Source organism: Athene cunicularia (genome assembly GCF_003259725.1).
Source record: "Athene cunicularia isolate RWA chromosome 13 unlocalized genomic scaffold, athCun1 chr13_part1, whole genome shotgun sequence".
NCBI lineage: Eukaryota > Metazoa > Chordata > Aves > Strigiformes > Strigidae > Athene > Athene cunicularia.
The window spans coordinates 3,361,463-3,386,869 of NW_020799117.1; the positions used below are offsets into that span (position 1 = coordinate 3,361,463).

General features: G+C 39.0%; 1 protein-coding gene across 1 annotated transcript; it reads left to right on the forward strand.

The window, feature by feature from the left end:
* Positions 1-533: 533 nt before the first annotated feature.
* On the forward strand, positions 534-24,982 carry SEC24A (SEC24 homolog A, COPII coat complex component; the record flags this gene model as incomplete). Its single annotated transcript, XM_026858490.1, has 24 exons — positions 534-614; positions 3,711-3,729; positions 4,995-5,516; positions 7,781-7,948; positions 9,634-9,711; positions 10,027-10,193; positions 10,784-10,956; positions 11,967-12,069; positions 12,868-12,994; positions 13,356-13,465; positions 13,864-13,976; positions 14,583-14,701; positions 15,294-15,349; positions 15,671-15,877; positions 16,185-16,305; positions 16,871-17,029; positions 17,525-17,698; positions 18,092-18,202; positions 18,981-19,156; positions 20,673-20,810; positions 21,482-21,586; positions 21,728-21,820; positions 22,367-22,470; positions 22,851-24,982. Coding segments are annotated over 24 exons (3,339 nt in total), but the record flags the coding sequence as incomplete, so codon positions are not given.
* Between the last annotated feature and the right edge of the window lie 425 nt (positions 24,983-25,407).

A 25,407-nucleotide genomic window follows, 5' to 3' on the forward strand; every position in this document is an offset into this window, starting at 1 on the left:
TTAGAAAGAAAAAAAAAAAAAGCGGGTAGCGGTGACAGACGCCTTTCCGCCACCCCCTGTGGGAGCGTCACCTGGGCTGTGCGGGGGCACGGGGGCGGCTGGCTCCCCGGCCGGGACGTGCCAGGTCCTCGGGGATCGCGGTGGGCGGCCGGTGGGAGCGTCCTGCCGAGAGGGTTACCGAGAACGACGCAGAGGTGTTGGTCAAGCAAAAGAAATCCTCAATTCCAGTGTTTTTTCACGACAGAAGTATCCCCGAGTATATTTGTGTGTGTGTGGGGGGGCTTATAAATTGACAGAAACGCCTTTCAGAAAACCTCTGTTCGCGCTACCTCGGGAAGAGGTACGGCCTGAGCCGTGTGGACGTTCCTGCAGCCCGAATCCCCACGGGCGACACCGCCGAGGCGGCGGTCGGAGCCTCTGACCCTTTGGAGCGGAGCTGTACATGTGGCACCGTGGTTATCGCGGGCGGGGGACACCTCGCTGAGCTCAGGCTGCAGTGCAACGGGGTTATTTATTTATTTTTTTAATCTTGTCATTCATGTGAAACCATTATTATATTGTTCCGTGTGCTACGATCTGGGAAAGTCTTAATGACTTTCTCCCCTCAAAATCCCGTGTTTTTCTTTTTTTAAACGAGATATTGAAGGTGAAACTGAATAACTTAACAGCCTTTTAAGCTAGGAAGAAAGAAATACAAGGCAAGCCTTGTCTTGGTATCTGTTTTCTTTGCATGCGTGGAAATCTGTGCTGTTGGAAGTATTTCCTGATTTCACATATACAGACAGCATCCTCTGCACTTGGTTCCTTAATTATATGCTTCTGTGTTTCAATAGCTGTGCTGCATCATAAGCAATTCAGTTATAATGAGATCTTTTGATTTTTTCTGCTTTATGCATCAGTAATTAAATGGTTTGAGTTGTCTTCCCCCTCCTTCTTCACAGTGCGCTTATTGCTTTTCCTCAAAGTCATCTGCAAAATGACATTTTACAAACAACTGTATGGTTGCTTATAGAGTCAAGAAAGTGGGAAGCAGCTGAATACGGTCTGAAGAGAGAAGCTCTATTCTGGAGAGCTTATAGACTAAGCAGAGAATGTACAAAGAAAACGTTAACTAATGGAGTAATCGAGTGGGATGATTTACAGGCTGGCATCGCTTTATGTTTGCTGATTTCCCTGTAGTCAGATGAAGCACATTTTGGGCAGGTAGTTGGAGGAGGAAGAAGAATTTCAGGCTACCCGGCTGTCAGGTGTATAAAAAATAAAGAACTGAAATTTCGTTACGCAAATAGAAGGTAATAAAATTTAACAGTTGTTACAGTATGCTAGAGATAAAATGTAGGTTGCTGGCCTTTTGAATAAATTGGATTACTCAAGCATGAACTGTTCTTAGCATTGTTTAAAATATATATTGAGAAGGTGCTTGCGAGCCGTGACCTTTACAGTAAAAACAAAGCCTTTTAAAACAGTCTAGAGGGTACTGAGAGTACCATTGTGCTACTTGTAGTGGTCTGTGAGGAAAGCGAGCTGCCAAAAAAACAATTAAATTGTTATATAGCTGTCAGCTCTTCCTCTCAACTTGTTGCTGTTTGCAGGTAACTCCCTGAGCTCGCATGTCCATGAAGGCAGCGAATTGTCACAGCAGCACCGTGTGCTGACCAGGAAATTGTTCAGCATGGAGCATCAGGTTGCTTAGCAGCAACCTTCCTCTACTTCATTTGTGTTTTTCTTCCAATAGGGCCAGTATTCTGTATTCATTTAACTGCAGGTTACTAATTTGCCTTCCAGTTAATAGTGCAAACAAGAAAGAGAAACAGTTCTTTTGGGGCTGTTTTGCATTCCTCATGATATCTTAGTGTGGCGCTTCGGGATCATGAGGTGCTTTAGAAGCTTTTGGGTTTGGAAACCAGTGGGTCAAAATCAGCTGAGGTGGGCACCGGTGGTGCTCGATCCTGTGGCAGTTTGGTTGGGATGCAGCTTTTCTGTGTGTTTCTTCTTCCATCTTGCTGGAGGTTGGAGAGGTGGCAGCTGGTGAAGGTCATGTGCTAAATAACTGGTTTGGAGTAGGTGATGCTGAAATTCTGCATGGCAGAAAATACAACTTCCCGTGCTAATATTTTGACCTCTCACTTCATAAAACCATCAGGCGACCTTTATAGATGTTCTAGTGCCATTCCTGATCTGTATTCCATGGCCTTGTGTTCCCATAGAGGTGTCTTTGTTAAGCAGGTGGCCTTTCTTCTATTACTAACTCATCTCTGTGGTCTCTGAGTGTCGGTCGTTTTGCTGCCGTGCAGGTGATCAAGCTCTTGAGTCTGTGTCGAGTTCCTTGTTGGCTCTTGGCTTCACAGAACAGCACAGAAAACCAGCAGCAGCATTTGGGGAAAGCTGGGGAGCCCCCATGCTCTCTAACAGGCCCCAGTAAAGAGGTCAGGACGGGATGAGCACCTGGCAGCAGCAGAATAGCAAGGTCTGAGAAGTCTTTGTGGATTGTGAAACCCTTTGGAAAGGGTTTGTGCCCCTCAATGTTGTTGCTTTAGTTCTGTTGGCAGCTTTATGCAGGCTTGTCTTGAATATATGAACTGCATGTCAGCTATTGAGACTTTTCATTATGCTTCTGACTTTAAAAATAAAAACTAAAATTTGGAACATCATGCTGTGGTACATTTTATTTTTAAAGCAAAGTGTTGTAGAATATATCAGTCGGTCAGTTTTGGGTTTTGCCTCGTTGCCGTTGTTTTATCCTCAAATTTATCCCTCGGGCAGGGCAGATAGTGTGTCAGAGAGCAGTCCAAGTACTTTGATTCTTGCCTGGGCTACAGAGTCATGTTCTAAGGTGAATAATCAAATTATGAAATTAATTAGTATTTGTTCTGTATATAGTAACATTATTATATCAGTGTACCAGCTGATGCACCTCCCTCCAGTCAGGAGGCCTGGCATCGCATAAGAATTCTTCATCGTCCTTAAAGTTAGCAAGTTTAATTTACAATGAATTTTGTAAATTGATTGTTGAAAACCCCTCTGATACCCTGCAGGGTAATTTTCGAAGGCGAGTAATAATTGTTAGCGTTTTCATCTTTGCAAGCTTTTTGTTTAGACACCATTGATTTTAGAGAATTATTAATTACTGAGATTTATGAGCAGCATTGTAAGGACAGTCGGGTATAACTGGATTTCCTAACTGAATGATAAGTAGTATTTTGAGATTAATGGGTGGAGAATAATACGGTATATAATTTTTATGCACAAATAACAGAGGCAGTGAGGATGAGATCACTGGCACTGTAGTACTGCCTTGGCTCTGTAGTTAGTGTGGAATTGTAGGATATTCAGTGAAGTAACAGCTGTCTGTGAACTGTAGCCTAAGGCTTTCTAGGGAATGAGGAGCTGAATGACTGGTGCAGTATTTGTCCTAACTATTTCAATGTATTCTGCATTTAGCTTGATTTATTGTCCGAAAGGCCAGAGTTCAAAGTTATTTTAACTTGGAAATGTGAACTTCCTCACCTTTTGAAATATAACTAGAATGTTTCAATAGGAGAGCAGCCATCTTTGGTTTAATGTTAAATGAAATTCTGTGACTTCATTCTGGTGGCAGCTGTTTCCAGTACTTCTATGTTAAATACATATCCACTATCCAAGCTAATCTCTCTGGCATATTTTAGTTTATGCTAGTAAATTTAGCCTAATTTAAGTGTTGAATCCCTCAGGACTTTCTAGTCTGGAAAAGTAAGTGCTTTTGTTTATCTAGGTTCAAAAAAATTGTCTGAATCTTAACCAATTCTGGAAATCTGGAAAGTAGTACGGGGTTGAAAATAGAAGAATCGTAACTCCAAACCATGAAGAAGATCTTTTCTGCTTTCAGATGTTTGACTGTATATGTGGAATGTCTCCACTATGCAAACTGTGTGTTTAGAGGGTGAGGGGAGCCACAATGTGAGTGGCTAAAATAAATGATACAACACTGGAGAGATTTTTTTAGTCATTTTTAAGGAGTCATGGCTGGCTGTTGCATGTATTACCTGGTGTATTCTGCTCAGAAGGATTTCACTGGAAAATTTACAGTCTCCCTTCAGAATGTCCATTTTGTGGCAATGGTGTGAACAACCTGTAGTAGTAGCTTTCTTCCTGAATTATAAATCTCACAGTATTCTTCTCTTTGTGTTCCTGTGTAAAGCAGAAATCTGATGATGCTCTTGCCAGCACTGTTTACTGTTTGGAGCGTTATTAACATTTTTTTCAACTGTTTTTTTTCTTCCAATGAGTAAAACTTAGTTTAGCTATACTGGCCAACAAATACATACAAAGCACCATTAACCTATCAGGTTTTATTTTCTTGCTTGGTGAATTATTGTATGTAAAATTACCCTTCATTCAATGTTTGTGACCAGTTGGCTGCTTATATGAGTGATAGGTGTATGAATAGTTCTCTTACTAAAATTAACTGCAGAAACTTTGATAGATTAACTCTGTCACTTGGGAAATAGCACGGTGACCTAAGCTGAAACTCGCTCTTCGTGTCTTTGCCGTAAACTGAAGTTTAAGTTGGTGTCAATCGTCAAGTGAAACTGTGTTATTACGTAATGGATGATGCTTCCACTTTCAGTCTGCCTGTACTACTGCCAGGTGTGTGGGAGAGCACTCCTCTTTGGTTGGCTTGCTTTTGGGTGTGCTTCTGAAGCTACAAACATTGTAGTGTGTGAATTCCTGTCCAGGAGGATGGATGGCGCTCGGGCACTGGAATGCTTCGGGGTTACGAAGTTCCTGTAAAACAAAACAGTTTGTTTTACAGTAGTTGATGGCAAAATACTACCAAATTTGTAGTACTTCTGTCACACCTGATTTTTTTAAAAAAAACCCCAAATTTACTTTTATGGCTTGGAGACTAATAAATTCCTAAGGAAGGAGATTCCCAGGAATATCTCTTGTTTTAAGAAGCGATACACAACACTGACTTTCTAAAGGTTTTGTTGTTTTGTTTTTTTATCTTCCAGGTCCTGTTCCAAATCAGCTGATGCATCCATCAGATGGCCAGGGATATAGCCCTTCAGTTCCAGGATCGTACTCGCATCAGACGCCGGCGAAGGTTCCTCCCCATCAGTCCTCTGGACAGTACAACTATAGCGGCTCTCAGAATGTTTCTCAATTAAACAATTATCAAGGACCTGGGCAGACTCTCAATAGACCACCAGTGACACCGTTCTCTGGGTCACCAGTACAACAGACGGGTCCTGTTCCACAAGTGCTGCTGCCTGCATTGCAAAACTCAGCTGCCGTCTCATCTGCTGGTAGCTTTCCTCCTGGAGCTAGCCCACCAGTGCTTTCAAACTGGCAGTACAGCCAGACTCCGGGGAGTCAGCCAGTTGGGTCTCAAACAAGCCATTTGGCTCATGTGACAGGGACAGGGTCAGCTCAGCCACCATCGTCATTATCAGGAAATACAAATCCTCCAGGAAGTTATCAATATGCTGCTTCTCCGGGAGGTCCTCCGCTTCAGAACAGCTATATGAAGCCAGGTAACCCTGACTTACTGATATTTCACCAATGTCTATTTCTTAGTGTCCTTTTTTTTTAAAAAAAGAAGATAGAATTGACTCTCTGCAGTGGCATTTTGCTTGTGGAACGAGGTTGTCAAAGCAGATACTTAGAGCAAATGCACATCGCAAATATTGGGGTGGTTTCTTTGGATTAGAAATGGAAGTTCTGTGGACAGGGCAGGCATTTCAGTTGGCTGAAGCAGGTAACTCCTGACTGGTGTCTCACTTTGGGAGGCTGTGTGTGGGTGATGCTGTTTGTGACCTTCACCGTTCCTTGGGGTGGCTGTTGGAGCTCTGGCACGCTTTGGTCAAGTGGGGACTTCAGGACTCCACGGTTTGAAACTGCATCCTGTTTAATGAGTGGTCTTCTGCAGTTTAAAACTCGTTACCTTTCTGTTAAGCACTTGATTTGGGTAGTTCTCTGAAGAGCTTCAGTCAGGTTGATGCAAACAACTTGAGCACAGCCTGGGAAGAAAACTGAAAAGTGTTCTGTACCATTAAAATAGAGGCCAGTTGAATGGAAAGCTTCTTTCATCCAGCCTTGGAATTTTCACTATCTAACAATAATTGTCAGTCTTTAAAAAATACTCTGAAAGCACAAGACTTCTGCTGCTGCTGCTTGTGTGCTGGTATATGCAGTGGTGAAAAGATTTTCTAATGCTAAATGGCTCTACTATGCAACTTGTGATTATTATGGAAACAAAATTAATACTCAAGTTTCTCTTTGGCAAACTCCTGTTTGTTGTTAGAGAGGTTTTTCCATCTGAGTGTGCAAATAGGAGTTGCAGAAATATTTTAAATGTTAAACCAAATTTTTTTTTTCTTGTGAAGTGCTTTTAGTCTCATTAGAGATTTTTCTTTGTGCTAGTTTTTTTGTTACATGCCTGACTAATTTTGTTATGGTCTTCGAACTGTCTTAAGCTCACAGAATTTATTAAGTGATTTCTGGCAGTTTATCGGAATTAACAATTAGTGCTTTGGAGTTAGTGAGGAAAATGCTGAGAATTTTGGAGTGTTGCACATGAAATGGGAGCGAGTGTCTGGAATAAGAGATTCTTCTATCCATTCCAAGGTGAATCCTCCTAAGCAATTTCCCAGGTAGGTTTTTTTTTGTAGAACAAAGATCACTGTGGTCACCAAATGAGTTAAATTAATTTTAAAACTCATTCTTAGAACAAAGCTCTGCCAGCTCCCTGCCTGCACAGCCAACTTTGGACAGCCACCTAGACACAGAATCTCTTCCAAGTTCTGTGATAGTGTTGCCAGCATATAGCAATTATTAATTAGCTTTGCAGTATCAAACGCTAAGTGAGCAGATCACTGGATGTGATTTTTTTTTTTCTTTCCCTCCTTCCTTAAATGTGACCATACTGTGCAGGCTTATGAAGCTGCATATTCTGTGCAGTGGGGAATTCATCACTATACTTTTGTGTATGGCTTACAGGCTTCTGTACGGTGTTAAGACCTGGTGATACTAGACAATTTGGCCTTATCTTTTGAAAAGCTAACTTTTATATTAAAATATATTGGTGTCTTCCTAGAGTTAAAGGGCAGTTTTACTGGCCTCTGGAATAATAGGGAACAAAGGGGTAGAAATGCTCTTAGGTTTGGCATTATTTGAAGGGAAGAAAAGCAATTGGGTTTCTAACTGTGCTGGCTTGAGAGAAGTCCTAGAATTTTAAAATAGAAGCAATTAAAAACTTTCCTGTGACTTCTAACATGGAGGGTTAAACATTTCAGAGGAAAAGTCCTCACACTCACACAGCAAATGTATTCAGACAGCATGTTGCTGATGCTTTCCCTAGGGAAATCTTTTTCCCAAGCAATTTTAGTAGCTACAAAATCTGTACGTTGGTGTTTTGCATCAGATTACTGAAGTGGAAGATGAGCATCCTGTCAGAAGGAATTTGTTTAGACTCTTACTAGTTCATTATTCTGTCTAATATGGGGCAGTACTAAACTTTATAAAGTCCAGACTTAGTAATCGAAGTTGGAATGCTTTCTGTACCTCTTGAAATTCTTATCAATAATACCCACAAAAAGCTGAAAGAGATCATGGATAATAGCTACAGGAACGCAGTATGAGAAAAGCATGACAAAAACAATCTGAAGTTGTCAAACTCATGTTGTTTATCATTTGAATAAGAGGGGTATTTAGAGTTTAAGTTGTGTGTTTTTGTAACAAAACTTTTGTGACTTTTTCAGCTGGGTTAAACTCCTCCTAAAAATCAATCTCTTTACAGGATCTGCACCTCCACCTGTGACTCAGCCTTTAACTCCACTCCACCCCCCTGCAAGGCCACCTTTAGGACCTCCACCAGTTGGTGGCCCACCTCTAATTAGGCCATCAACACTGGTAGCAGGACCACCTAATACACAGTCTCTGCTAAATTCGGCTGCAAATCGAGAAGGTAAGAAATAATTTGCTCTTTCTATTGAATTTGAACATTACAACTTGCTCTAATGTGCAACTTTTAAAGTCAAGTACACTGTTCTATTAGACACTCAAATATTAAAATTGATATGAATGCAGCATAGTTTGATCTGAAAGGAGCAGGTAAGGACCTGGAAGGAAGTAAAATATTTCTTGTTGACAGCTGTTAATAAAATAAAAATAATTAATACTTCAGAATAGATTTCTAAGTGCTGTTTGACATGTCCGTGTCTCCCACAGTTGCCATCTCTTTTTTTTTTTTTAATTTCTAGTGTACTGAAATGATACTGGAATTCCAATTTCTCTTCATCCCTGACTGCTGTGAAGGACAATCTGTGTATAACCTCCTCTATTGTTTTATCCTACAGGGAAAGCTAAAATGTGGACCCTGCAATTCCTTGCCTGTTTACCTAACTGTACCATATTCTTCCCTTCTGTGTAAAATCACTGAAATGCTTATCTTGGATTTGTTCATTTTCTGGAGGTTGTTACCAGAGGCTGTTAAGTGTCAGCTGTTGAAGACAGATATCTGACTTTCTCTGTCTCCTGTGGGCCCTGCACAAATATGCCGTTGTTTAAGAACTCATCAGGGCTCTGTATCAGACAGACCTGCAGTTGTATTGCATTTAGTGCTCATGCTAGATGGGACCGTGTGGTAGTTGGCAGTTTTATTTTTACATACATAGTTTGTTCCATGAAAGCTGTTGGTTCCTTGCATGTTCAGATTGGCAGTTTCTTGTATGTAGTAGCTGTGTGAGTACAAGAATAGCATATTCAGATTTAGCTTAGTTTTATGAAATGAATTATAAACTGCTTTTGCTTAGAAAGTCTCTTCTTCGTAATGAAAAGAAACGTTTCCAGAGCCTTGGAGGGATAGAAATGTTTAGTCTGTGAAGTAGGTTGACTGCTGCATAGTAGCACGATTCAGCGTGTAATGCAGGTTCCTTTCATTGGGCCATCTTTGAAGAATTTAATGATAATAAAAAGTAAATTGAGTGCCTGCTTCTCCTTAGCAATAGATAATTGGTCTTGTATATTTAGACATAGTTAGCTTTCAACAAGCTGCCCTTTGGGAGCACACTCTCAATTTCAAGGTTTTTCTTATCTTAGCTGGAATTTATATCTTGAATGGTATGTGACCGTATCAGAACTGTTGGCATTTGGTGAGCAGTACTGGACTAAGTGTGTAAGCGAGGGGAATTCGGTGTTTCTCTGAATTGTCAGTGGAAAAAGTTCTTCAGGGAACTCAGTACCTAAATTTCAAGGCACTCTGAAAACTGCAGCTAGCCTACAGATGTTTCCTTGGATGAGGAGGAAGTGTCCCCTGACACTTCCCTGCATATCAGCTTGGAAGTTATGGCAAATACCTAATTTAAAGTCATCTTAAAAGATCATTCAACTAGAGGCTTAGGGACTTTGGTTTTCCTTGAAAAAAGATAGTGGGGTTTTATGAATGTCCTTTGTTGAGGTCATGTCAGCAGGGGAAGGAAGTGTGTGCGAGAAAGAGGCCAAGATGTATATTTAATTCAGTTTGGTCCTGGGACAGAAACAAAGTAGATCTGAACTATGCTAACCTTAATATTCATCCAGCAAGTAGGATTTCTTTGCAGTTAGCTCTTAGTAACTTGTGAAAATGTTTACTGGGACTGTCTTTCTTAATAGGCGACGCTCCATCCACTGCCAGTGATGGGTCTGTGGTCCAAAACAGCTATGATGCAATAGAAGGTGGTGGCCTCATGGGTAAGGCTTTGGAATTAAAAATGTTTGCTATTACCTAATTTTATTTAAGAGTTTGGGAATGATGGAAGTTTAGGCATATGTGTACAAACATATATACTTGGTTTGATGTCTGTCTTGAAACTAAATATAAAATTAGAAGCATTGACAACAGGCGTGTCTGCCTGTAAGTATGGTAAAACAAAATTGTCTGCATTTGTCAGTTGTTTACACTTAAAAACTAAACAACAACAAAAAGCCTGCCTGCTGCATTAATGCATTGAGCAGGCTGCTGTTCTTCAGCCATTAATTGTAAGTATTTGTCTTCTCTGCTGTTAGCAACTCCACATCCTTCTCCTGCACCCCCAAATCTTAAGATGAATAGAAGCGTCGGGTATTCTTACCCTACCTTACCTCCAGGCTACCAAAACACTTCTCCACCTGGAGCACCGGGAATGCAAGCGTCTGCTTTGCAATATCCAGATGGATCAAAACATTTCCACCAGGTAAAGATAGTCTGTTTTTTGTCTCAGCGCTACCCGTGGTGCGTGTGGGTAAAGAAAAGTGATGATTGGTGTGTGTTGTGCATCTGTGGGTGCTGATTCTTTGGTTCACTGTTTGGTGTCCCATTTGTTCAATATGGTAGATGTAATCTGAGACTAAGGTATTTGCTGACATCTTGCTACCAGTCTGGAAAAGCTGTGTGCCAGCTCTTTCTGAAGTGTTCTATCCTTGAATCTGTTCAGAATATTCCTCTTAAAGCTTTCAGCTGCTTTTGGCTTCCCTTGGGTTGCTATTGTTAGCCGAAATATTTGGGTTTTTTTCCTGAAATTTCAAAGCTAACTGACCAACACTTTTGCCAGCTGAGTCTCTGTATTTCAAGAGCTTTGTAGGAAAAAGCTAGTTTTTACCTCTTATTCTACATGTCTAAGTCCAAGTTTATGTAGCAAGTAGTATTTCTAAATATATCATTGTAATACAATGGCAGCTAATACAGAAAAAAAAAAAAAAAGGGAAATACGTTTGCTTTTGAAGTGAAATGTGGGTTTCATCCAAATAATTGGTGTAAATTATTTTAAATTTTGTTTGACTCTAGCCTGCCCTGGGCACTAATCACTTAACTGCATCTATGGGTGGCCTGAGTCTACAGCAAGAAGGATTAAGACCTGTGAATCTTCTTCAAGAAAGAAATATTCTTCCCACGACCCTCTTGAAGGCTCCTGTCCCAAACTTGCATGAAGACATCCAGAAGCTCAATTGTAACCCTGAGTAAGATTATTAATTTGCTATAATTCATCAAAATTAAAAGAAGTATAAATACCAACTTGTGAATGTAACTCTTGACAAAGTATCTCCTTAATTTTGTGAGTAGAAAACATTGAAAATGGGCTTCACTGTGTTACGGTGAAGGCAGTAAGTGGTTTAAACATTAAAGGGAGGAAAATTACCTGTGTAGAAAGTATGAGGAAAGGCAAGGCAGCTATAGATAGGTGCAATACAAAAACTTCACAATATAACCGGCCATGAGTATAATTGAGAAAAGATATAAAATAGGAGTTAATTCACTTGAGTGAGGTACACCAAAAAGATTGGGAATGCAGAAACATGAGTGGCCTCTGTACTGAAGTAACCATTTAAAACAATGGGGTAAATGGAATGTCAAACAAGAGGCTGGCAGTTGGTTATTCAAGTCATATCTCTGACGAGACCAACCGAACTGTGTATAACCAGGTGGTACTGCTTTGCAAGTCTTTTATGATAGAAAAAGGAAATAACAGCATCTTTGTGAAGCTGGTCATTCAAACGAGCTGGACTGGATTTGCAGAAGTATTGTGAACATCTGTGCTTTCTGGAAACCACTGAGTTCTGAAGTCCCTGAAATGACTGTGGGGTTGTTTATAGGGGGTTTTGTGTAGTTTTAAGACAACTTTTTAAAACTTCACTGGTTTAGATTTGTATATAAGGCCAAACTGGTATTCCAAAATAACACTTGGTATATAAAGATTTGGTGAAACTTTAAAAATTGTTAGGCTTACCTTTGATTTGAGTGACTATAATGACACTCGGTTCTGTGTAAAGAGCATGTGTATAAAATAAGAACTCAGTATGTACTGTGGGTCAGGCTCCGACTAAAAGCAGTGATTTGGCAGAGTTGGAGAAGATCCTTTATCTGGAAACGGAACCATCACCCTCTCTAGAAAAATATAAAGGATGCTCTGTACTACTGAATCATCATTTTATCTGAAAGCCTCTGAAAATAACCCTTTGTCTCCATGTAGGTTGTTCCGCTGTACCCTGACTAACATTCCTCAAACTCAGGCCTTATTGAATAAAGCCAAACTTCCTTTGGGGCTCCTGCTTCATCCTTTCAAAGACTTATCGGTATGACAAATATTCAAAACTTTAAATGCTGAAATGTCAACTATGTCTGCATTAAAGTCCAGAGCTGGACAATGAGTTACAAAAGAAGGGCAAGTATGTTGGCTGATCTTGGCCCAGAAAAATTATTCTGGTAACTGGCATTTCCCTGTTCCATACAGATCATTGTAATTTTTCTGAATTTTTTTTCTCCCTACCATTTTTAAACTTTCAAGCCTCACTTCTTAATAAAAAAACCTTCCCAAACCTCAAAAACCCAGCAGCTTAGAGGCAGCATAGCACTTGGCTGTGACAGAAAGCTAAATTCCAGTATTGCTTATATAGCTTTATCTTGTCACATATCAGTTGTAGTTATTGATTCCCTATACCAAACCTAGTACTAATTTTTAATTAAGAATTAACAAAGTTAAAGAGATTTGGATGTCTTCAGGTAGCCAGGAGACTTTGTGATTTTAGCAGTACTTCTTTTAGGCATTGTTATTTTTCACAATTTAAGTAATTTTTCAAAGATATGCATTTCTTTCCGATTTTTTGATCTGTATTGGTCTTAAACCATCAGTGTAAAAGTCAAGACTTTAGAGGCTTGAAAAGGGAACCTACGCAGTCCAATAGGTTAAAGCTCAGTTCCAACCAGTCGCTTTATTAAGGAATTGTAGGGGTGTTGTGAGGATGCAGAAATACTTCTTCCTTCAACAAGTATGCTTTGACTAGCTAACCAGGAAGCACAGTGTAGATAATGCTGTTGTAGATGAATAGCTGTAGTGTGGTGATCCTGATGACCAGGAAGTTTTTCTTTTCCAGCAATTGCCAGTGGTGACTTCAAGTACTATTGTGAGATGCCGTTCCTGCCGGACATACATTAACCCTTTTGTCAGCTTTCTAGACCAAAGGAGATGGAAATGCAATTTGTGCTACAGAGTGAATGATGGTAGGTTTTTAAATATGCTTATATTGCTTTAAACTGTTAAGGTTAACCTTTCCCACCTTGGCTTTTGAGACTGCGATATTGTTGGCCGTATCACAGTACTAGGGATTGTTGTCAGCCATGCTGGGGCTGTGAGACGTGAGGGGTGTTTCCCATGGGCAGACAGTGGTGTCACTAATGAAGCACAGTAAATCTGGTGTGGTTTTCCAAGGTAACCTCGGTGGTGACAAAGTAGCTGTCCTATCTAGTGTAGTTCTCCAAGAAGTGTTGCCCAACAGGCACAAAAGAGGTGATTTATTTGTTCTTAAAATGCAGCACAGCTAATACTAGTGTGAAGTAATAATATATAAACTTATCTGTATAGTTCCTGAAGAATTCATGTATAATCCTGTGACAAGAGTTTATGGAGAACCTCATAAAAGACCTGAAGTCCAGAATGCTACTATTGAGTTTATGGCTCCATCTGAATATATGGTAAGGCTTTATTTACTTCTAGTTATTCTCTCCCTTTGTTTTATTTCCAGAGGGAAGTCAGAAAAAGCCTTGTTATAGAGGAAGCTTTCCAGCTCAGTAGAACAGTTGCTGCCTCAAGGAGTGTATCTGAGAACTCTTGGGGAAGAACTACAGACAGTTTTTCTTTTCTAAACATTACTGATGTTAAAGTTCTTATATATTTAGAATATATTGGTGTTTGAAAGTCTTCCGGAAGAAAACTATAATTCTAGAATTACCCAGTAAGAGACAGATGAATTCGGACGTTTTATTTAGCATCCGTGTGCTGTTTTAATAGAGTTTAAACTTGCAATGGAACGAATAAATCCAATCTAATAAATGTCATTTTGAAAATTAAAGGTAATCTTTTCTTTGCTCAGCTACGTCCACCTCAACCACCTGTGTACCTCTTTGTGTTTGATGTCTCTCATAATGCAATTGAGACAGGATACTTGAATACAGTCTGCCAGACCTTGTTAGACAATCTTGACTTGTAAGTACCTTTTTCTTAGAATCTTCTGTTTTCATTCCTCTTATGAAACCTGTTGAGAGATATCAACGTGCCAGTACTTCCTGTCTAGAAGAGAAATTTTCTAGCGTTGGCTAGCAGTGGCCAATGTTGTATTAGCCTTTTTCCCATGACAGCTGCACCAGTATAAGAGATAATTTTGAGGCTTGTCTGGCTCTTGCCTATCTGCCTCACCAATCCCAAAAAGGAATAAACATCATGTTTTTGATGTCTCTTGAACTGTATTTTTTAAAAGCTGAAATACAGAGAAATATTTGCTGAAAGGAATGGATACATTTAATAAATTTTTCATAAAATATGTGCTGTTCGAACTTACATAAATGCTTCTTTCTTCCATTTTTTATTACCTCTTAAATGTTCTGAGTATTTGATAGGTGATTCTACTATGAGCTACTCTTCCTTTTATTTTTTTCCTCCAAAATGACTTAGTCAAGCTATTCCAATGTAGTTGTTAAGCTAAGTACTTGGTAACAACCTTGGACAGGTGCTGTGGATGTTTTAAAAAAACCCCAAAAAAAGCCTGCAGAAATGAAATTTCATCTTGCTGAACACCGTATGTCTCATTTTTAGGCTTCCTGGGAACACTAGAACAAAAATAGGCTTCATAACGTTTGACAGCACAATCCATTTCTACAGTCTTCAGGAAGGTCTCTCTCAGCCTCAGATGCTTATAGTTTCAGATATTGAAGGTATGCAGAAATAAAATTCTGTGATTAGTATCTACTAACGATTGCTGGTTTTGACAGCCTTTTAAAAAAAGACCTCTGGTGGGAATTTCTAGATCAGATCATTAGGGACTACTAAAGAAACTAATGTCAGCAATGTTGTAGCTGTTCATGACAAAACATGAAGACAGCCTGTCTAACTTCTAGTTTAATTTGTATACAATTATCTAGATTTCTCTTAGGATCCCTAATACTTGATGCTTTGTTAACTTGCTATAGATTCTGTGGTGACTGATGCTTAGTGATGCTTCTTCTGCCTTTAGTTTCAAGTCACCTTTCACTGTATGTTAAAGGGCAGGGCAGAACAAACAGTAGAAAATCTTGATTATGTGTTTTTACTTAATAGTCTTGATTATCCTTTGACCCTGTCGATTACTACTCTGATGTGGCATTCAAGCCACATGTATGCTTATGAGAAAAAAAATAAATCTGCATAATTATGTTTAAAAAAGTTTACACACTGATCCGTGTTCTTTTTTCAATAGCTATAATGGTTGGCAAATACAGTTGATGTGTTTTTAAAAAATAACCTGAATAATTTTTTTTTTCCTTCCAGATGTATTTATACCAATGCCAGAAAACTTACTAGTAAATTTAAATGAAAATAAAGAGGTAAGAACTACCTTAAATAACTAATAATATTCACATAGTTTGGGATATGCTTGATAATTTCTGGATTACTTAATGCTCTTTAACACTTACAGTTTACATGCTAAGTTTGAGGTGGAAAAAAGAGGCATTTTAATTTATCTATGTGACTAAACTTTTGCCAATCTGAAACAAGACACTACTTGACTTTTGCTAGGGCTTTTTCTTCACTACCTTAATATTAGAAGCATTAATACATGTTTATGTATGTTCAGCAACCAGCTCTATAAAGAAGAAAACTCCAAAGACTCCCTAGTTTTAATGCTTTTGTTTTCTCAATTGTAGCTAATTCAAGATCTGTTGAGGACCTTGCCACAGATGTTTACCAAGTCCCTGGAAACTCAGAGTGCTCTGGGACCTGCGTTACAGGCTGCCTTTAAACTGATGTCCCCCACTGGAGGTAGAATCTCTGTCTTCCAGACACAGCTTCCATCTGTGGGAATGGGAGCACTGAAGTCACGAGAAGAGCCAAACCAAAGAGCAACCGCAAAGGTTAGAAAAGCAAAAGAGCTGAGAGAACTGATTGCCCCGTTCTCTGCATGTAGGTGGTTCAAGAATTACCTGTTCTGGGTTAATGTTGTCATTCTCTTGTTGAGCTAACCTTACTTTGTTAAGGTGGTAGAAAGAACAAAAAAACCCACAAGCACTATAAACACAGATTAATAATCTGTTTTTTTTTTTTAAAGATATCACACTAATCAGTTGATGAAGAATCAATTATTAGCCTGAAAACTGGAAATAAGTGTGTTAATCTGTTTGAATTTACTTTGCATTTTGTAATACTCCACTGTATTAACAGGATATACATCTGACACCATCAACTGATTTTTATAAGAAGTTAGCCTTGGACTGCTCAGGGCAACAGGTTGCAGTGGATTTATTCCTTCTTAGTGGACAATATTCTGACTTGGCTTCTCTAGGTAAGTCATATTAGGCTGTTTTGGGGCGTTAACTCTTGTACTTTCAGCAAATGCATAGAACCTATGTAACATTTAGTATATGAACCTGGTTTGAATGAATCTAGTATGTCGAGATGCAAATTCATCTTTGAGCAGTGTCAGTGAATAGGATTTAACCTAGTTGTTCTCATATTCTCCCTTAGTGAGACAGGATTTTTGTGATCCTGGTAGAAGTGGCTGAAATACTTTCATTCTTTTATGCCTTTTAACAGTCAGTGTAAACATCTTCAGAGTAACTTTCATTAGCATTTTAATTATATTTTCTCTATTTGGCCAACTTTCAAGTGACAAAGTGCCTGTCATTTCAGGCCAATGGACAATTATTTCACACCTGAAACTACATACATACTTGAACATACAGTTGTGTTCCATCTGTCTGTCTATATGCAGGTCTGTAACTGTGTTAGAGCTATTTGCAGGTGTGAACAGTTTAATAATTAACGGGCATATTGCATTCAACTGGTATATTTAAAGACCACAGTGGCAACTGTCTGCACTCTGCCAATGTATGTTGGTTTTGTTTCAGGTTGTATATCAAGGTATTCTGCAGGTAGTGTCTATTACTACCAGTCTTACCATCATAAACACAACCCTGTCCAGGTGGAGAAATTGCAAAAGGAGCTGAAACGATATTTAACTAGAAAAATTGGGTTTGAGGCTGTCATGAGGATAAGATGCACCAAAGGTTTGGATTAATTTTTTTTTTTTTTTTGGGTGGGGGGCAAAGGGGAGGAGGGTGTTTGCTGTTATTTGGGTATGTCTGGTATTTTGGCTGTTATGTAAGCATAAATAGTTAAAAGACAAAGATTAGAAAAGTAAAATTCAGTGCCAGGAATCAGACCATTTATTAAAGACTGTATTTGAAGTATCTTTAGTGCCATCCAAGTTCCATTCTGCAGTGGTTAAAACTGGAAATTTCAGTGTAGGACTTTTTATAGTCTAGAGACTTACTACTGTTCTGCATTGATTTGACTTCCAAATTCCTGCTTTCTGCTAGGCTTTGTGGATTCTATGGACTAGCTGTCTGTTTGGGATATTTACCTTTCCTGAAGATAATTCTATTTCATTGAGAAGGATCTCAACGTTCTAATACAGAGCTGTCTATCAGTGATGTCAGACGCGTGTCTGTACTTCATGACTATAAAAATGAAGCTGATTCAATACGATGCTTATCTTGTAGGTCTTTCCATTCATACTTTCCATGGGAACTTCTTCGTACGATCTACAGACTTGTTGTCATTACCCAATGTGAACCCGGATGCGGGTTATGCTGTGCAGATGTCAGTAGAAGAGAGTCTTACAGATATGCAAGTTGTTTCTTTTCAGTCAGCTCTCCTGTACACATCCAGCAAAGGTAAGATACCCAGGTCCTGTTTGCTGTGTGTTTTAAGTGTCTTACTCAGATGAGTCTTTCTGTGTCCATTTACCAGCTGCAGTTCAGTTGCTGTAACTTATACAAAACTATTTTCTCTATCAAGATCCCAGCTGTGATGTGTTACTGCATGTTGTTAATGTTAATGCTTCTTCCAGTTTCTTGAGAAGCGTAGTTCTGGTCTGAAAATAGGTAGACTTAACCCAGAAACTGAGAACTAACTGTAAATGCTACTGGAAATGGCCTGAATCACCATTTGTATGACAAATTAGATTAAATCTTAATTTTTTTTTCTGTTGAGTAAACAGTGGCATTTCTTGTATTGTTTTTAAAACAAAACTTGTGTTTGGAGACTAAAGTGTTCTTTTCTTACAGGTGAAAGGCGAATTCGTGTCCACACTATGTGCTTACCTGTTGTAACAACACTGAGTGATGTCTACCTAGGGGCAGACGTACAAGCCATCACCGGGCTGTTAGCCAATATGGGTAAGCACGATAAGAGCTTGTTTGGATAGGTGTGGATGATAGCCCTAAAGCTCTGAGCAGTAATCCTCTGGGAAGTAACATTAGAAGAAAAGATCCTCTCTTTCTAAGAGTGCTTGCCAAGTTGCAAACCTAAGAGGGTGGTTGTTTTGTGGTGTTTTTTTTTTTTTTTTAATGCTTGGCTTAGATAAAGTATCACAGAATCATCTAGGTTGGAAAAGACCTTGAAGGTCGGCTAGTCCAACTATTAACCTAACATTGACCGTTTCCAACTCCCCCAGATCCCTCAGCGCTGGCTCAGCCCGACTCTTCAACCCCTCCAGGGATCCCGGGGACTCCCCCCCTGCCCTGGGCAGCCCATTCCAACGCCCAACAGCCCCTTCTGCACAGAAATCCTTCCTCAGAGCCAGCCTGACCCTGCCCTGGGCAGCTTGAGGCCATTCCCTCGGGGCCTGGCGCTGGCTCCTTGGCTCCAGAGACTCATCCCCCCCTCTCTGCACCCTCCTGTCAGGGATTTGTAGAGAGCCATGAAGTCTCCTCTCAGCCTCCTCCTCTCCAGACTTACGATGTGTAGCTGTATGTAGTCACCTGGACTTAGTCTGGTGCATCATCATGGGCCCCTGGCTTTTTTTCAGCATCACTTGACTCCCTTTGTAGTGTAGTAGAAGCTTATTAAGATGCACGGCAGTATATATTAAACCGATAGAAGTTAGCATATGTGACTGTATTCCTACCAAGGGAGAAAAAGCCTCTTATTTGAGCATTGTACTCTTATTTTTAGCTGTGGACCGATCAGTTTCTGCTACCTTGAGTGATGCTCGGGATGCCTTGGTCAATGCAGTGATAGATTCTTTATCTGCTTACCGTTCATCAGTCCTGAGCATTCAGCAGCCTGGGCTCATGGCCCCCAACTCTCTACGCCTCTTTCCACTTTACGTGCTGGCACTCTTAAAACAGGTAAAAGGATGTTAAAAGGATGCCATGCAAGGGGATAGTTGTCCGTTAGGCGTGTCAACCTGAAATAAAAGGACATTTTTGTGATGTACAAAATAGCATCTATCTTCTCTTTCAGTATTTTTGTAGGACTCAATTTTGAGAATTGTTTGATTTAGATTGATTAATAAAACGAGCCTTCCAGCAATTTGCAATTAAGAGCAGTGAGGTATTTTACAGATTTGAGAACAGTCCTTCTTGCACAGATAGAGTCCTCTCAGGATAATAGTTCCATTTCTCTGCACCCCAGAATTTGATGACTTGAAAGGTCAGGGTAGAACAAAACCTGTTTAATTGTTTCTCAGGCCGGAGTGGATAACATAAAATTTTACAGGTGGTGAATATGTATGTATTTTCATCATGGAGTCTGTTACGTTATGAAAAATGAAGGGATTTGGAGAATTTTATGGAGCAAATGTATCGGGGTAATAGATGAGCCTTCTGCTCTGGCCTGCAGAGGAGAGCAATAGGGGAGAGAGAAGATATTTAAAGAATATCATTATGAAGAATGATCTAGTTGAGAAGTGGGAGTTTAGAACTGTGTATAAAACTGAAAGTGTAAGTTTTTTAAGCAAAGGATTAGGAAAATACTAAAGACACTGACTAGTCTAGAAAATGTGGCAGGGTACTGGTAGAGTTTTTGAGGTTTTGAGATTTTGAGGAATCTAATTTTTGTGCATTTCTGTAAATGTAGATCCACACAGCAGTTCAGTGTGGATTAAAAGAGAGCTAGCTGGCTAGCAGAGAGGTTGTTAACTGGCTGTTCTTGCAAAAGGCTTAAAGCATTTCACAATATTTGCTCAATATAAGTATTTTTTGACTGGATTTCTCTGATACTGAAAATTATTTTAAGTGTTGGACAAGCTGGCTTTCTGTTCTAGAGAGAATCTTCTGATTCATACCTCTTAATAAAGAATTAACCAGCATGTTGCTATGAGCATGCTCATCTGACATTTGAACTTTTTCATGTAGAAGACTTTTTGTTTGACCCAGTCAGGTGGGAGGAGCAAGCCCTTGTTTCAGTTATAGCTGAGGTTTATTTGTACCAACAAGCCAGGACTATCTATTTACTGTAAATCCAGAATTTCCTAAGGTTCTGTATATTGAAATCAATCATAAAAAAATAGATATTGGAGCAGTTTAAATTCCATCAAGTAGCATTTTTGAGGTGTATGTTAGAAGACGTTTTTCAAGATGCTTTTATCTCAGCTGTACTGTTCACCAGAAAGGATTGATGGTGCAATGTCATGGTTAATTCTAGAGCCCAGAAATGGGAATAAGGAGACTTGTATGATTTGTATGTGCAATACTGAAGAGAACTATGGAGAAGTAAAATAGCAGTGGTAAAATACCGTACCATGAGAAAATACTTATGGCTCATCTCCAAGACTTAAGTTAGAAATAAACAATAGATGGTGTGCTAAGTACAGCTTATCTCGCTTTGTTTTAATGGCCAAACTAAATGCCTGATTGTTTGCAGAAAGCATTTCAAACTGGGACGAACGCACGTTTAGATGAACGCATTTTTACCATGTGTCAAGTGAAAAACCAGCCCCTTGTTTACCTCATGCTGATGACACATCCCAGTCTGTACAGAGTTGATAATCTCACGGATGAGGTGAGTATTTGCATTGTTACGTGGTCTGTTTTCCTGATCCCAAAGATTTGTATGATGTGAAAATACATTTGTGCTGAAATTCTCACGTTTCCCACCTTAAAGCTGCGTAACTAGACTTTTACTCTTTCATATTTTTAATTTGTTGCATTTATGCGTTTGTTATTTGGGACTGGGTTGATGAATTCTGGAGAGAAGCTGTGCTCCAGCTATGGATGGATGGGGAAGTTTTTTTCCTAACATTTAACTTTTTGCCTTGTGTCATTTTCTTGCACTGTAAATCACATGTATGTGAAGACAGTATAACATATGCTTTAACTTTTTGTCCCTCTGTAGCTTCCTTTATTTTAAAATGTCAAAGTAGTTCTGTGAACAGTGAGAGAATGTAAGAGCCTGACTAACTATAGAAATCGCATCTTCTGTACGTAACAAATCTGATAGTCCAGAACTAATTAGTTAAGATTAAGTTGATGAAGTACACCCTGTCTAAATAAAACTTTAAGAGATTTATAAGTAAATTATGCACTTGAAGTATGACTTGAACTAAACTGAGAAAAAGGGTCCAGCTTTGCTATTCAGTGTAATAAGTTCGTCTTTATCCTTCTGGTTTTGTGCCTGTTTCAATGCACGGGGATGTGAACCACTGTGTTTTTTCTTTTTGTTTTTTACTTTAGGGGGCTCTTAACATAAATGATAGAACTATACCTCAGCCACCCATTCTCCAGCTGTCAGTGGAGAAGTTGAGTAGGGACGGTGCTTACCTTATGGATGCTGGCTCTGTAAGTTGTGTGCTGCTGTGGGGGGGGGTTAAAACGTATCCACGTTTACGTGATGTGTTCTTTATGAGAGTTCAAAACGTGTAGGAGACTGAGGTGTGGTTTTGCATTGGATTAATGTTGTTATCACTGGGTATCTTTCAGGTAATGTTTCTGTGGATTGGGAAGAACTGTGGGCAGAGCTTTATCAGCCAAGTTCTTGGAGTTCCAAATTATGGCTCAGTACCGCAGAACATGGTATGTGCTTGCTTGCTGTAGGCCAGTCCTACAGTGCTGCCAGAATATTATTTTAATTAAAATACCACTATTCAAATATTAGCTCTCTAGTTATTATTCACTATAAATCCAGATTCAGGGAAAGAAATAATTTCTCTTGCCTCTCTGAGTTTCTCCAGGCTAAAACTTTATAGATCTTCCCATGAAAGTACAGTAGGTAAAGGCTGGCAATGATAAAGTTTCTCAGAACTGTGGGAGCAGACCAAGAATACTTGTGAATAGTAAACACAGTGGGTTAGTGGGAAATCATTTGGTTTCTGTGATAAAACAGGTATCGATCACAGCTCTGAGCACCATTCTGATAGCCAACTGCTGGTACCAGTTTGCTGCACTTGACTGTTTCAAGCCCTTTCCAAGGAGATTAGACTAAAACTATACATCACAAAACGTATCTATCTGGGTTTCCTTCGTACCTGATTAGGACAGAGTTGGACTATTTTAAGTGTTTCTTTTATTGTTTTTTCTGAAAAATACCATGTGCTACTAATGATACCCTTTGCCTCTTAGACACATCTCCCAGAACTTGAAACTGCAGAGTCCATCAGAACAATAGCTTTCATTTCTTGGCTGAGAGAACAGAGACCCTTCTTTCCTATACTATATATAGTGAAGTAAGTATTTTTAAAGTCTTTGTGTTTCTTTAGGGACCTCTTAACAATACACATTTGGATATCATGTACTGAACTTGCTTAATGGTAGCTTTAACAATAGCACATACTGTGCTTAACAGATTTGACAACAGATGTGACTCATTATGAGTTGTCTCCAGTTAGAATTTCCACGGACTAAAAAAGATTAAATGTCAGAACAATCTTTAGTTGAAGTAAATGCTGATAAATGCACTTGTTAGGATAAATCACAAGGGCTTTTCCTACATCCTTAAGCTTTTGAGAGATCTTGCCACTTGACCTGTAACTTTATTAATGCATTGCATTGTAGATCTTGGCGAATGTTTATTTCACTCAAACACTTTTATATTTTCATTTTTAAGGGATGACAGTCCATTGAAATCAAGTTTTCTGCAAAATATGATTGAAGACAGAACAGAATCAGCCTTATCATACTATGAATTCCTCCTTCATATACAGCAGCAAGTGAATAAATGAAACACTAGCCTTTGGCTCACTTCTTTAAGGAAAGATTTTGCAGTAAAGAACGATTGTGCTTGTAATATCTTCATTAAATCTGTGGCCTGAGGCAGTTGATGAGAAGTTCTCACTGTGATTTCAACAAACTAAAGCAAATAAAGGACCACATCTGAAAATCAAATGTGCAACTACATAATATTGTACCTTAAAAAAAAAAGAAATCAAACTGTTGGAACTGGTTGAGCACCTTTAATTTGCTGCAAATCATGTTTTTACTGTAAGTAGTTGCAGCATGAAGTACATTTACAAAGGCAATACTGAAAAGGTGAAATACATTTTGTAAAATAAAGAGTTCTTTGTTGTTCAAAATGTATATTTCTGTTTTTTTTTTTTTTTTTTTTTTGCTGCTAGATATAAAACCTCACAATACTGATCATGATTTGCAGGGAAATTCTTTCTAAGTGCATCCAGTGATTACAGACAGAGCATCTCAATGTTCAACTTAATGCTTAAAGTAGCAATGAAACAACTGTTCATTGTGAAACGAACAAATACTTACGAAGTGTAGAATCCAGTGCCTGGATTGGATTATGTCTAATAGGACTAAAGGTAAGCTTAAAGCAGACAAGATGGGTGAATTTGTTAAAGCTTTTAAAAAGTCAGTATTCAAATTAAAAAATAGTGGGGAGGAGCGGGCCCTATATTGAGACATTTTAAAAAGCCAGTGATGAGTCAGCAGCAGAAGTAGACTAAGTAGATGGCAAGCTTTGTTTTTCTTCACTGAAAGGAATAGTTTTCATTTCAGTTTGTGAATGGTGTGGGAGGGGAAGGGCAAGGAAGGTTCTCTCAGATTTTTTTGGTTTCCATTTAGTAGACTTTTGACTCTTTGTTTACATTAACTGAATGTTAGGCCCCTAAAATCTAGTGTGTTTCTGAAGCAAGTTTGTATGACAGCACTTCAAACCTAACGTTTCGAGACAACAGTGAATATTCTGACGTGAAAATTGGAAAAAGAAATTATTTTTCCAAAGATATATACTATATTTGAAGATTTGTTTATGGTTTGAGACGTGCTTGAAGTTTTCAAAAATTACTTTTTTTACTGCAGCTGTGTAATGAGCCTAGGTCCAAAGCCAGTGTGCACCAAATAAAAGCTTTAAATATACTCTCAGATCCCTGTCAGATATACAGATGGAAGTTGATATTGGACTTGAAGTGAAAATTTATATACAAAGATAGTTAAATCATTTTATAGAAGTGTATTGATAATTGTTCTGGTTTGGGGAGTAAGCTATCATTGATAGCTACCAACACAGAGTATTTAAGTTTCTGTATCCCTGTGCCTGTGGAAGTGTTTCATATGGAAAAATCTTGGTTTGCTTTTTGTTCACTAGTGGTAAACTTAAAGGTTTCGCAAAACCTACTTCCTGGGGCAAGTAACTTGAACAGGTGAGACAGGAGTGGTCAAACACGTACTGTGATTAGGCTAGTTAACTTACATTTTGTGATACAACTGTCAAAGAACATCATAGGGTAATTATTTGCTGCCATTTCAGGCTGTAGCTGCACGTGATTGTCAGGAGTTGCCTTATTTCGGGGGAGGAGTTTCTTTGGGGAAATTGTTCTTGTCACTTGAGCACAAGAAGCTAAAGTTCAGAACAATGTCTAAAATAGCATGAAAAGACTATTACAGAACCGATTTAAGCTTCCCTGTCTGCTGCCTCCATAGCAAACAGGAATATATTTACTTGAACAGCTTTTCAGAGAATTGCACAGTTTTTAGTCATAGTGAAGAGGGTTTTTTTAAGTTTTGACAGTTTGAAGGTTTTTTTTTTTTTCCTGGGGGAAAGGGGCTTTTCATTTAAACCATAAATGGAAGCTATGCACTTGCATAGGTAATGACTTACAACTTGTGTTTTGGGTGTATTATCACTCGGATGTTGAAGATCATCAGATCATCCTTGCATCTAACAGCCCACCCGAAGTCTGTTTCTTACTATCTCTGTATTTTGCTACTATATCCCTTATTTTTTTTAAAAAACATAACGTTGGAGATGGCTTCATTGCTTTACATACAGCAGACTAATGGCTAAAGATGTCAGTCTTTGTGGCAACTAACAACTCTGAAGTAGAGTCCCTAAGTTTTACAGAGCAAAACGTTATAAACAAGAATCAGATAAACTCTCTTGGAGTTCTCTTCACTTTGGAAGAAATTCTGTGTTGAACTTCATTCATTTATTCCCTCGCAGAGGGAAAGGCCTGCTGGTTCACCTTGTATTGCTGTAAGGGCAGGACAGGACAGATGAACACACAAACTACCTGTGGTGTGTGATTTTTACATACAGTTGAAAAATGAGGACACTGAAGATGAACTGCAAAAATAGGCAAGAGTGGCTCTGGTGCTTAGATCTCAGCATGACAACTCTACCACTGCAAATATACTCTATTTTTCTAGTTGAC